At 44.6% G+C, this 12,848-nt stretch overlaps 1 protein-coding gene across 3 annotated transcripts in view; it reads left to right on the top strand.

Annotated features, from left to right (window-relative positions):
* The window catches only part of KDM4B (lysine demethylase 4B), a 98,031-nt gene that overhangs the window by 79,533 nt on the left and 5,650 nt on the right, over positions 1–12,848 (top strand). For all 3 annotated transcript variants that reach the window (XM_075444181.1, XM_075444180.1, XM_075444179.1), the window contains 8 exons: positions 211–389; positions 1,574–1,796; positions 4,474–4,550; positions 4,723–4,778; positions 5,322–5,430; positions 10,773–10,958; positions 11,113–11,277; positions 12,061–12,180. In XM_075444181.1, coding sequence (XP_075300296.1) covers positions 211–389; positions 1,574–1,796; positions 4,474–4,550; positions 4,723–4,778; positions 5,322–5,430; positions 10,773–10,958; positions 11,113–11,277; positions 12,061–12,180 — 1,115 coding nt within the window. The remainder of the gene's footprint in view (positions 1–210; positions 390–1,573; positions 1,797–4,473; positions 4,551–4,722; positions 4,779–5,321; positions 5,431–10,772; positions 10,959–11,112; positions 11,278–12,060; positions 12,181–12,848) is intronic.

Genomic DNA, 12,848 nt, shown 5'->3' with positions numbered 1-12,848 from the left:
GTCCTGCCCGTAAAGTGGAGATTATATCCCTTACAGGAAATGTTTGAGGCATACACCGTGTCAAGAACTGGGAACAGGTGGAATGTTCTTATTTATTGAACTTGGGTTGCTGAAACATGAGCTGTTTAACCCTACCTTGCTGCATGTTGCCTCTACTCACTGTAGACTGCTTTGCCTCTACTGATTGTCCGTTGTTTTGTTTCTTTCCAGAAACATTCCCATTTTCTGGGGAGGAAGATATGAGTGACCCAGAGGCTCTGAAATCTTTACTTTCCCTCCAGTGGAAGAACAAAGCCCATCATTTCCCAGCTGAAAGAAAATTCAATGCAGCTGCTGCCCTGAGTGAGCCATACTGTGCTGTCTGCACCCTCTTTTACCCGTACAACCAGGTAATTCCGGGTACCGCTCGGACGGACGTGTCGGTGCTGGGTGCTGAGTGGTGGCTTCTGTGGGATGTGGGATGCAGGCCGTGCTCGTAAAGAGGGAAGACTTGTCCAAGTTTGCACACCAGAGAGGTGTCTTTGGGTTTGGCAGAGGCCGTGGGTAGAACCTTTCTTATTCTCTGTCCTGGCTTCACTGGCTTTTCTCAGCTTTCATTTTTTAAATCACACACAAAGAGCTTTGCGTTGCGAACAGTTTCATGCGGAGAAGCGGTGCCGTACTGGGCGCGTGATTGCTCTTGTTCGGGTGCGGGCCTGGGCTGCGCAGTACCTGCAAACAAGCAGCAAAGTAAAAATATACTGAGTAAGCACATACATCATTTTTTGGAAACTATCAATATGCTTTGGGATATGTTATGAGCAGAAAGGCAAAATTTATCAGATGAATTAGTTCTTTGCCCAGTAGTGGATTGCTTTGTTCTTGCGTGCTTATAGAGCCAAATCTGGCTTTGTGTGTCCATCAGGAATACGTGCTTTAGATGCATAGATATGCGTTGGAAGCTTATCCTGAGAAAAGCAGAACCGACCTGCCCCTTCAATAATATCTCTTGATTTATTATACAGCCTGAAAATAAAATATCTGTTCTGATTGCTGGATGTTGTTGTATAATGGTTATAAGGAAAACTGGGTACAGCTGGGCTGTTTTAATTCACTGGTTTTAGCTCTGGTCTGTTATCAGAAACCTTGAAATGTCCTTCTGGAGACATTCATGCAGAAAGAGTAGGGAAGGATGCCAAAAGGGTGGGAGAGGGGGAGGGAAGGTCTTGCTTTTATTAATATTTTCTTTTTTTTCTTTTTTTTCCTCTTGGTGTTATCAGCTGCAATTTAGGAACTTAGATTTTTACAGAAGAAAACCAAGGAAAGCTTCTAATTATTTTAATGCTTCTTTGAGCTTTTAGAAGAAATTACAGATCCCAGTATAGGCCTAAGGAAGAGAGAGGAGCAAAAGGCAGGGGCGGGGGTGTGCATGAGCAGACCTGGTTTAAAGTTCATTATTTGTGCTGCACGGCCTCAGGTGTTGGATGGCTTTTTTTTTTTTTTTTTTTTTTTTGCAAGGGGAGTGTTCTGACTTTAAGGTTAAAACTGTGACCAGGGAAGAGGCGATTCCATATGATGATATTTTGTCTTGAAGTCCTTACAGATGGATAAAGAAACTGTCTCAGCCTCTGCGGCAGAGGGCGCCTATTTCGTCCACCTTTCCAAGTGCGGCCAAAAGACCAAGCCTCTGATCCCGGAGATGTGCTTTACCTCAAGTGGAGAAAACACAGAGCCTCTTCCTTCAAATTCATACATTGGAGAGGATGGAACCAGTCCCTTGATATCCTGTGCCAAATGCTGCCTGCAGGTTCATGCTAGTGAGTGTTTCCTTCTTCACCAAAGTGTTTTGGCTATTGAGATACTCCCCATTTTCTTTGTGTGTTGCCTATATTTGAATTCCTTCTTGGCGTGCTTGCTATATCCATCACTCCCGCTTTTTCCTTTGCTGGTACTAGTATGTATGTATATTCGAGTCCATCTTGGCAATAACTGATTTTAAGAATATATACAAATATTCTTTTTAATGTTTGTTTTGTTGGGTAATTCTTCTCTGTCTCACAGAAAAGATTCTTCTTTTGTTATCTTTTCTTTTTTGTAATAAAGCAGAAATCACAAAGCGGATCGTGCTCTTTTTGCTTGCTCAAATATTGGTCTGGGTAAGGTTGCATTGTTCTCGTGTGCATCAGATTATGGAGTAGTTCCTGAGATGTTTTATTAGTGTCTGTGTTAGTGTTTGTAGGAATGGCACTTGATTACAAAAAGGAACATATGTCTGTTGGTTTCTCTGATAGTTATGTCTACAAGAAGATCTGGATTAATCCTGGTACAGCGTACCTTCACTGTGGATCGTAGGACATCTAGTTAGCATTTGCACTCGTACTAGGAGATGTGACAAATTACTGTTCAGCTGTTTGGTCTTGACAGATGGGAAATCTTATTTGACTTGCATCAGCTGGAATTACTTTTGTTGTTCCAGTTTTATAGTCCGCAGGTCACCGTGCGGCTCAGCATGACTGTCCTTGGTGAGAACTAGAATGCAGCTTTGATTTCTGTACTGCGTCCGTGATTCTGGTCACTTTTGGCTGATAAGGGCACGTGATGCGGGGTGAGCGCGAGGAGGAAGACTGCTTGCTTACTTCACAAACAGCGGGCTCTGTAGCGATGCGAACAGAGATGCTGCGGCGTGCACAGCCGTGTGTCTTTGGTAGTCCAGTCTGTCAAAGTGGTTTCCATGGCCAAATTCTATTTAGGGACAGACGGATGTGGGCAAGCTGATGTTAACCTGCAGTCTCCGACAGAGTGTGGAGAAATTTAGCTTTCTATTTTGGCTGTGCTCTACCCTTGAGGATAGGATGGAAGTTAAATCTTGTCTGATGTGGTCTCCAGTGTCGTCTTGTTTCCTTGTCGCTGTTTGTACTTCTAGACTGTGATACCCCTTTGACTTTGCTGCAGAGAATCCATTTGCTTTTATTGTAGGATTGCAATGTTAAGGTGTATTTTGGTTAATCTGGCAGCATGCTGTAAAACCAGTTGGCAGTCCGCTTTGCACTTGAGAAGTGCCCTCGCCCAGCTGTGCTAGGTTACGACAACAGCAAGGACGTACAGAGAAGAAAGCTTTCGCAAAGGTTGCTGGGCTTAAGGTGTTGACAAAATCCGTAAGAGCAGCAGGCTTTTCTTGTTCCGTTAGGATCACCGTTACGGGACAGTCTGGTGTTCAGTACGTGGGACTGTTTCTTCCCTCAGGTCCCATCGTCCAGCTCCCTGTGGTCCTGGAGCGAGAACCCAGCGCTGACTTTTCAGCCTGTTCTGCACCGGCCTGAGCTCCAGCAGCATTTCCCTGGTTCTCTGGCAGCTCAGTCTCCAGATCAGTTTTTTAGACTCAGCACCCCTGCCCATTTCCTCGGCCTGGGTTGAATCGGCTTTCTTGATTTGCCGTATGATGAAAAGAGACTTCAGATGCAGAAGACAGCTGTGGATCTATATTATTGGCTTTTTTTGACATAATGTTTATCTGGTTAAGTGGATGATTTTTACAAATCAGGGTTATTTTGGCAACCTTGGTGCTTTCCAAGTAACTTCTTTTAAGTTTAGTTAGTAATTTGAGACTGTCGCTCCCAGCTGAAATTTTATGTTCAGTTTTGTTAGGATGGGCAAGGCCATGGGATGAGCTTTGTGTTAGGATTCTGGCCAGCAATTTGCAATACGCTGAATTCTCTGCTTGCTTTGCAAGCTTGCAGAAATCATGTAGATTCACTTTTTCAAAACTGTTTCTGTGTCTTTTCCCCATTGTTTTCAGTGGCAAACCTCGGCACCTTTTGCAGAATGTTAAGGGCTTTTTTGGTCTTATTTTCGTGTCTTTATAATAGATGTAATACCATTTTACTCTTCTGGTGCTGCAGAGAAGTAGGAGGATTTGTTGCTTGCGTATTTCAGTAACTGAAGCTCTGTAAAATCAGATGTTTCTAACACTTCATATAACCAGAAATTTGTATTAGCTTAAATACTGTTAAATATGTGAAATGCATGTATTTAATTTCCTTGCAATATTACTGGGTTTCTCCTTCCTCATAATACGGCTTAGCAAAGGTGACTGCTTCCCTCACGCTAAAATTCGGTGCTCTTACCCGCTCTGATGCGTGAGCACATTCCAGCAGTAGTAGCACCACTTTGGAGCCCAGTTCTTGCCTGAAGGATCAAGTACCGCTATTGTAGTCCTTGCAAAAAAAGAAAAAAAGAATCCAAAAACAAACCAGTGAGGATTTGCTCTGTGTTTTTGTTTGTTTGTTCCTTTCATTTTAAGACCTGCTGATTCCAAATTCTGCCCCCTTCCCGAAGACGACCTTGCTTCTGACTTTTGCCTGAGCCCAGACTGTTGAATGTAGTTGTTCAAATGTTACACCTGATTTCAGCGATGCTTCTGAACTGAAAAGTCAACAAGTCCCTACTAGAGATATATTAGCAAAACTCTGAAGGATGTGACTTTGTTTCTTTCAGGCTGTTACGGAATACGTCCAGACTTGGTGAATGAAGGTTGGTCTTGCTCACGGTGCTCAGCCAGTGCGTGGGCAGCGGTAAGCATCCGCTCTTCCGGCGTGGGAATGAATTAGATACTTCATCAGAGATGGGTGGTGGGAGGGGACAGTTTGCCTTTGCATCTCAGATATGGCGTAGTCATTTTTTGGGAAAGATGGGCGGTCTAGCAGAGTTTTTTGGTCCAGTTCTGAAGGAGCTGTGTTCCTACAGGAATGTTGCCTGTGCAATCTCAGGGGAGGAGCTCTTCAGATGACCACTGATGGGCGGTAAGTGATTTTTTTCAAGTATTTTGTCCTTCCGTGCTGCATCTAACATTCTAGTGTTGTGAATTTGGTCTTGATGCTCAGTTTAACAGCTAGCTTTGGCATTGTGGAGGTAACTGCTACTCATTAAATTGGCAGGATGAGCTTGAATAACTGTGCTGTCTTACAGTCTGCACCAGGCTTTTCAGTAGCAGGGGTAATGTGGCTCTGAACACTGTTAAATTTGGTTGGTGCTCAGAGAAAAGTCTTTTCAGAGAATGACAGAATCATTAAGGTTGGAAAAGACCATTAAGATCATCAAGTCCAACAGTCACCCTGTCACCAATGTCTAGTGTCGTGGAAGGTCAGATGCATAAGAAGGTTGATCCCTGTTGTTCCACAGACATTTACCTTGTGCGACCATGATTAACTGTCGGTTGGTAATGTTGCCAAGGCTGCCGACCACCGTAAATATGTCTTGATACTGAGGGAGTCAGAGAAATGTTAACTACCCTCTTGAGTGTGTAATTCAAACAGTGGTAGAGACTGATTTCTGTTTTTTTCCAGCTGGGTCCATATAATCTGTGCTATTGCTGTCCCCGAGGCCCGTTTTCTCAATGTAATAGAGCGTCATCCTGTGGATATCAGCACCATTCCAGAGCAGAGATGGAAACTGGTAGGTGTCTTTTCCCTGTAGAGAATGTTTGTGAACAAGAGCCAAAAAAAAAGGAAAAGAAAAAGGCTTGAAGTCGACAGAAAAACATTGTGTGGGATCATAAAGTAGCTGAGATTGGAGGTGATGTTCTCACTCTTATTTCCACCAAAGAGCTGTATCATTTGGATGTCTTTGGAGGTGCTGTCTCAGTGCTTTGACACCCAAACAAGTTGTGATTCCCAGCGCTGCCTTTGCTCTCTAGGAGTGTGCTCGTAGCCTGGGCAGAGCCTGGGCCGCTTACCCAGCCGGCAGTCAGGGCGAAGCTACCTGGGAGCTGCATTTAGCGCAAGGACTGCACGGCAGGAGTGTGGAGGGAGGTGCTCACTAGAGAGAAGCTGACATACTGCTGACTTGTTCATCTGCAGTTTGATTTATCTTTCTTTACAATATTTCTCTTCTTCTATCAAGAAATCCCTGGTAGAAATTAAATATTTCCTTGTGACCATGACTGCAAAGCGAGACTCTGCAAAGATTTTAATAAGAGTCCAGCTACAACTTGTTACATAGTTGCGTAGCCTCATCTGAGGGATTAGTAATGGATGATTCATTAGCGCAGAGCAATTAATCTTAATGTTAGTTAATGCCCCATCACTGTAGTGTGTTATTGCAAAATAAATTGTGCTTTTGGTGCTTTTTTCGTACAGAAGTCAGCGGGGCGGCGGCTGGGAGTGTGGCACGGGGGGAGGTGAAGTGGCAGTGATGCACTGGGTAGCGCCGAGGTAGTTGTTAACTGCGCAGCTCTTCCGCGCAGGCAGCCCAGCCAGGGCCTGGGTGAGAGATGAGGAAGAATCCGTGTCTGCTCCCAGAGTTATTTCTCGGTTGTGCAAATGGGTTTTGTACACAAATGTGAATGTAAAAAGCATTCATTATTCAGGTGGAGTGATGGAGCAGTGTGATGTGAGAGTGATAAATCTTGCAGCAGTGGTTCTTTATGGATCATCTGACATTTCCAGCATGCATCCTCTTCATTACCAGCACTTGTAACGATGAACTAAAAATGCTTTTACACAAGACTCGCTTGTATTGCTTAATGGAGCCTCACAAGGAAACATGACTTAATTCTTTAACTCTTCTGTGGCTGCCTGACAATCCTGTACAGCCAGGGCAGTATGAACGTACCTAAAACTCTGTTGCTTCATTCCGCTCCGGAGCGTTGGCTGCTCCATCCTGAGCCCCTGCACAGACCTACTGCACGTCTTTGTTTCCTTCCCAAATTACAGCTTCACAGTTTTATTGATTTCTTCAGGGTTGTATTCCATTCACACCTCGTGTTTTCTTTGTCTCAAGAAAGGTAGAGAATTTTTATATGACGTACCTTGACTTACACAGTCTAATGATGCACCTATTCCTTACGTTGAAGTTGGCAAGAGCCTGGCTTGTAGCTCAGTTCCTGTCAAAGCCTGACTTCTAAGCACCGCACTTGGAAAGTGTTAGCATGGATGGTGCTGCACGCTGCTTCACCGTGATCACAGTGACTGTTCTAGAGGCTCTCGTGTTTGTGAACACAGGATGTATGCGTGCACCATCGGTGTCTGCAGAAAACAGGTTGCTGGTGCTGTCACCACATCCATTGAGGCATTATGAGTGTCGTTTGCTACAGGAAAGAAAGTAAATAAATTATCGTAAGCTAAGATTGAGGTGGGTTTCAAGAGTGATGAACTAGGTAAAGATTACAAAAAATTAATTTTGATGGCAGAATATAAAGGCAGTGGTGCATGTAGCAGCAGCGTTGGTGTAGTGCGTGAAGAAGTACGAAGGAAATTTAAATTGGGTAGGATTGTGTGGAGACACGTACTCATGAGGTGGCGTGGAGAGTTTTAGGGTTCTTTATAGGAATTTGCAGGTCATTCATGGCGCACATGAGGAGTCTGTGGAGGGGTTGGGGTGTTGTCTGTTTTTTGGAGGAGTGCAGCTACATTTAGGAAGATAAGGTGATTAGAAGGTAGGGAAGTAGGATCTGGTGACCTTGGCAATGACTGAGGTGATGCAGTAGGAGGAAAAATTGGAGAGATGGCCTTTGCTGAAAAAGGTGGAAAAGGAGAGAAGGAAGAATGTGAAGGCTGAGGACAGTTGAAGTGAAAGGATGAAGGCAATGAAGGAAGGAGGGGGGTAGGGGTTATCTGGGATTATTTTTTTTATTATTTTTTTTTTCCATATGTTGGTGTCAAGTTACCGTGGGAGGGTGGAGGTAACAAGCAGTTGCAGTGATCTGTTTAAAGCGTATCTCGTATCTCCTGTTCTTTGAGCATGCACCAGGCCACACAGACTTCTCAGGCCATTTGTGGGTATTGCAGCATTTTAAAGAATGCAGTTTGCATGCTTCCTGATTAATGGTGTATTACAGGCCTGTGCGCGTAAATTATTTATGACGTGGAAATTTGGAATAATTAGCTGTCATTCCTCAGTGGAGTAAATGAATTGCAGTGTTCATCATGCAGGAGACAGCCCATTTCTTACTCTCAGCTATGACCCGACTCTCCAGTGTGCATTTATTCTGAAGGCTTTTCTCCTGTGCTTTAGACCTTCTCTCCTCCTGCTGCCTCCCCTCGCACAGAAAATGGCTTTAAACCTACACGTTCTGCTTTACCACAGCGCTTGGCACCGGTGCTTCTGTCCGTCCCATCTCCCATACGTCCAGATCTTCTGCATTTTCACCCCTTCCACCTTCTTCTACATTTCCATTTCTCTGTAGATCACGTTTTTCTTTATCCTTTGATCATATTTGCTCTGAATATTCTGCTGGTGTAGCCCTTCTGCCTGTCCCAAGGAGTTTGTCTTGCCACAGTGGTGTCACTAGGTGCGTGCTCATCCTGGCTTGGAAGAATCCCGTTTACACCAGAAAAGGCGGATTCCCGATACTGGAGGGTTAATGCTCCCTGGAGAGGCAGGACTGAGCACGCTGTATATCAGCGCTTGTCCCTGCTGGCGGGAGAATTGGGTATTGGCGGTTTAATAATGAGATCTCATTGCTATTGACTTGCTTTCAGTGCCGCGTGCCTGCTGTGCACTTTGCTGTGGTGCTTATCTGGCTCCTGAACACGGCTCACAGAGCGATAAAGGCATGGCTTATTAAATACTAAAAAACACATTCTGGCAACACTAAGGCTCTGGCTTTGAATTTCCTGGCTTTTGTTAGTTGAAGTAAAAAGGCCAAATTAATCTTTGGTGTAAACATACTGACTTCAGTTAGTTCCCAGGAAGCGAGTTGGAGTTCATGCGCGTGTGGGGCAGACCCCGGTCGGGGAGGGCTGGCGTTGCACAGAGCCCCGGAGGGATGCGGATCCCTTTCTTCTGCCTGTTTGGCTTTCAGGGAAAAGAGAAATACTCTTTGGAGAAGGAACAGTCTTTTATTTGTCTTGGCCATGTGTTGCAGCTAGCGCAGTGGGGCCCTGGCTCTTAGCTGAGATAACACAAATAAAATAGAACGTGGAAAATTGGCAAACCTTATTTTGCATTTGCTGTATAGTTTATGATGTGATACCACTCTTCATATTTTTGAGGAGATGCTTTTAAGATACCTCAAATCTAGAAGCAGAATGGATTTGTGCTTCTGGGGGTTGTATTGGCCTGTTGTGTGATCTCGGGCAGCGTACGTTACATTTCTAATCCCATGGGATGTAGTAATTCATACGGACCTGAAAATTTAGGTCACGTGTTCTGTAATGTTGCGTGCTTTGAGCGCTGAGTTAATGGGAGGGAGGTAAACGAGAGGCCAGGAAGAGTGAAACAGGGGAAGAGAGGCTCTGTTTCGTATCAGATGCTGCCGAGCGAAGGCGGCTCTGCCGTTGGGAGTGCCGGAGGGGGTTTGTAGCCCGTCGGTGTTTGGCTGAGCTCAGCCCTGCGGGCAGGGGCTGGAGCAAGCCGCTGCGGTTGTGCTTTGGAGACGGGCACTAAAAATTACTGCTTTCTTCTGGTTCTCCCTGTATGTGGAAATAACTTCTTTGTAATAAATAAATCGTGTCGCTGTATAGTCAGATTCATGGGCATATAATATCTCTCAGGACCTTATTTATATGAGGCGTTCATTCTAACAGGTAAAATGCGTGTTCGTCTCACGTCTGTGATATTAATTTTTCCCTGATTTGCCTTGTCCAAGCCTCAGATAAGGTAAAGAAGCTGCCATCGATCAGTGACGGATTCCCTAGACTAAAAATGTTCAAAGCTAAGCGTGGTGTTTCCAAGTAGGTCCCTGGAAACGTTACAGTGTCCAGCTTAAATTGCTTTAGAGTGGGATTCCCAAAATCTGGACTTCTGTGTTTCTGAGGGGCTGGAATTTGGTGCTGTTAGGGAATGGGGAAATGTATCTCCTTTCCCACTGACACCTAATGCTTGCTGCCAAATCTATGGTGCCAGAAGGCTTATGATTTTTAGCTTTGAAAAAATTTAGATTTCTTTTTAAAGTAGTCACGCATCGTAAGTTGATTACCTGCCCCCCCCCAAGCGCTGTCTGATCAGATTAGCCTAATAACTGGGTCTGCTTTGGAGGAAATGAGTTTAAGAAACACTGAAAGATTTCATACCTTTTTTCCCTGTAATTCTGGTGTTTGGTACAATGTTTTAATATCTTCTGTTTGCAAAACAGCGACTGAATTATCTCCAGTAGCTCATCTGACATGGATACCAGTAAAACATTTACAGTTGATATGTTTATGCGTGTAAAATAAATATACAATATTTTTGTTCCATTATATAAAATTGTATTCTGTTAGATCTAATAGGTATAATGTTAGCTCTAACAGGTATAATGTTCCATTAAATAGAACAAATTATTTCACAGTTATTGTGTTCTGTTCTTTCAAAAACCGAAAACATTATTTTCTAGCAGCATATCTGTGACGGTGCAGCTGCTGGTTGCGTTAACACAGGTCCATTTCGTATACCAAAGGAGGGTGAGTGGTGGGCTGTGGCACTTCCCCAGTGACCCTGGTGGGTGTTTGCCTGCTGTCCCCTCCCTGTCTCTCAGCCCTCCAGTGAACATGGTCTCAAACTGGACTGAAGTCTGCTTCACTGCCCAGCGTGGTTCTGGAGGGCTGAGTTACTGGTAGGTGTCATCGCGTTCGAGGGAGTGATAAGGAAGTGTCTGCTGTAGGTTCTTGGCTTGAAGTGATTCTAGGCAAGCGTGTGTAGGCAGTTCTGAAAGCGTTGGACTTGGCCTCTCAATGGGAAACATCACGATTCCTGGCTGTGGCTTCCGGGCCCCGGGCACTGATGACACAGACTTTTCCACAGGTACCAGGGTGCCCTGCAGTGTGTTAAAGCTGCCGTTGTCTGTCTGAGTAACGCTGAGCTGTGTTTCTTTCCAGAAATGTGTGTACTGTCGGAAGCGGATGAAGAAAGTGTCTGGTGCCTGCATCCAGTGCTCATACGAGCACTGCTCCACGTCCTTCCACGTGACCTGTGCGCACGCAGCCGGCGTGCCCATGGAGCCCGATGACTGGCCCTATGTTGTGTCCATTACCTGCTTCAAACACAAGGCAGCCAACCAGAATGTACGTGTTTTGGGTAGGGTTTAGTCTTGTGGGGTGGGGGGGTGTTTGATTTTGTGGTTTGGTGGTTTTTTTTTTGGTAGAAGAGTTTCTCTGCACCTGTATTTTTGATGCAGCTTTTGCGATTGCAAATTACTCCCTTTTCTCCGTAACACAGATTCAGTTTCGCAAGGAGGTGACCCTTGGACAGACTGTGATCACAAAGAACCGGAATGGACTCTACTACAAATGTAAAGTGATTGGCATGACAACACAGACTTTCTACGAAGTAAACTTTGACGATGGTTCATACAGTGACAACGTTTACCCAGAAAGCATTATTGTAAGCAGCTCTCTGTAGAGACTTTTACTGTTATAGATGAGTAGAAAGTGTAATGTGTGCATTCCTCTTCTATGAGCTTTGGGGTAGAACAAGGAAGTAGAACTTTATTTAAAAAAAAAAAAAAAAGTAAAGTTGCTGCTTGCGTAGAGAAAGTCCTACTGCTCTTCATTACTGTTCTTCTTGCTTATGACATGATCTCATTTCATTTTTCTTGTTCCTTTGCAAAGATGTGATTTTGCTGTACGCAGATGACTTAACAGAAAGCACTGTTTGTTTGAAGTTGCATCCTGTTTGCTTTGCGGTTGAATAATCTCTTATTTTTCAACTGGCAAGTGTGATTCATGGGGGAAGCAGAGTGTAAGCACTTCTGGTTCAAAATGGGGAATTCACTTAATAGACGGAATGTCTGGAAGAGGCTGACTTGTCAGCTCGTGCGTTCTCTTTGTGATGGTGCCATTGATTCCCCATGTGAAATGGGGCAGGTCACCCGGCTTGTTTCTGCTGCTCCAGGAGATCTGATGTTTTGGGATTCGTAACGAGAAATTCCCTAGAACCGAGTACTGTCACCAGGAGGAGCTGCAAGTGTTTATTTCTGGTCTCTCACTGGTCAATGGTTTTGTTTGAGGTGACTGCAATTAATCACTAGTGCAGAAACTTTCTTGCACTTCATTACAGTGTTGCGTCACACAACTTCCTTGAGCAGTGATTTTAACACGGCTCTTGACCTGGTTCTTGAGCTTTGTTGGTGTTGCCTGTCTGACCTCTTTCATTCTGTGTCTGCAGAGCAGAGACTGCGTCCAGCTGGGACCCCCTCCAGAGGGTGAGCTGGTTCAGCTGCAGTGGACAGATGGAGTCGTCTACAAGGCCAAGTTTATTGCCGCCCAGATCAGTCAGATTTACCAGGTGAGCATGGAAGAGTACCCACGTACTTGGTGTAAGCGTGTCTGTAGCTCAAATCGTATCGCTCACAAGTGTTGAATGCTTGCTCTGGTCATGGAGGGAGAATTTGCCTTCTGAATTTAATACTGCGGTAGTATAAAGAGAAATACAGTGTTAAAATAGGATCAGAGCAAATGTTTTCCGTGGCAGAATGCAGATATATGGATAGACATACGTCTAGACTGTATCTGCTTTTAAAATATAAAACAGACTTGTCCTTTTCTTTATAGCTCAGATCTGACTCAGGTCAAAAGTGACCTACTCAGACTACTCTCTGATGGCTCTGCCACGGCTGGAGCTGAGCTCGTCGTCTGTAGTTCCCCAGGAGTCAATATCTGCATAATTACAACTTTCCTCCACGCTTTGAGAGGAAGTGAGGGAAGCCATAGTCAGGGGAGTGCTTCATGGGGGGAGTAATTCTCTGGCCATGGGAAGGTACACTGTGGAGCAGCAGGAGCCTGTGGGAATAATGTCCTCTTGCTGTTGTGTGAGGAATTAGAAACCTTCAATCTCCGGTCTCGTACGCTCTCACCATCTCTGTCGTTAAGGTGAGAAAAACAGCAGCCAGGCTTTTTTTGTGTTTGAGTCTGTTCCACATATGGGATTTTTGTTTGTGGAAGGTTGTAATAGTC

This window comes from Opisthocomus hoazin, chromosome 27 (assembly GCF_030867145.1).
Source record: "Opisthocomus hoazin isolate bOpiHoa1 chromosome 27, bOpiHoa1.hap1, whole genome shotgun sequence".
Lineage (NCBI taxonomy): Eukaryota > Metazoa > Chordata > Aves > Opisthocomiformes > Opisthocomidae > Opisthocomus > Opisthocomus hoazin.
The sequence above is the reverse complement of the archived record's forward strand: the minus strand, read 5'-3'. Positions and strand labels throughout refer to the sequence as shown.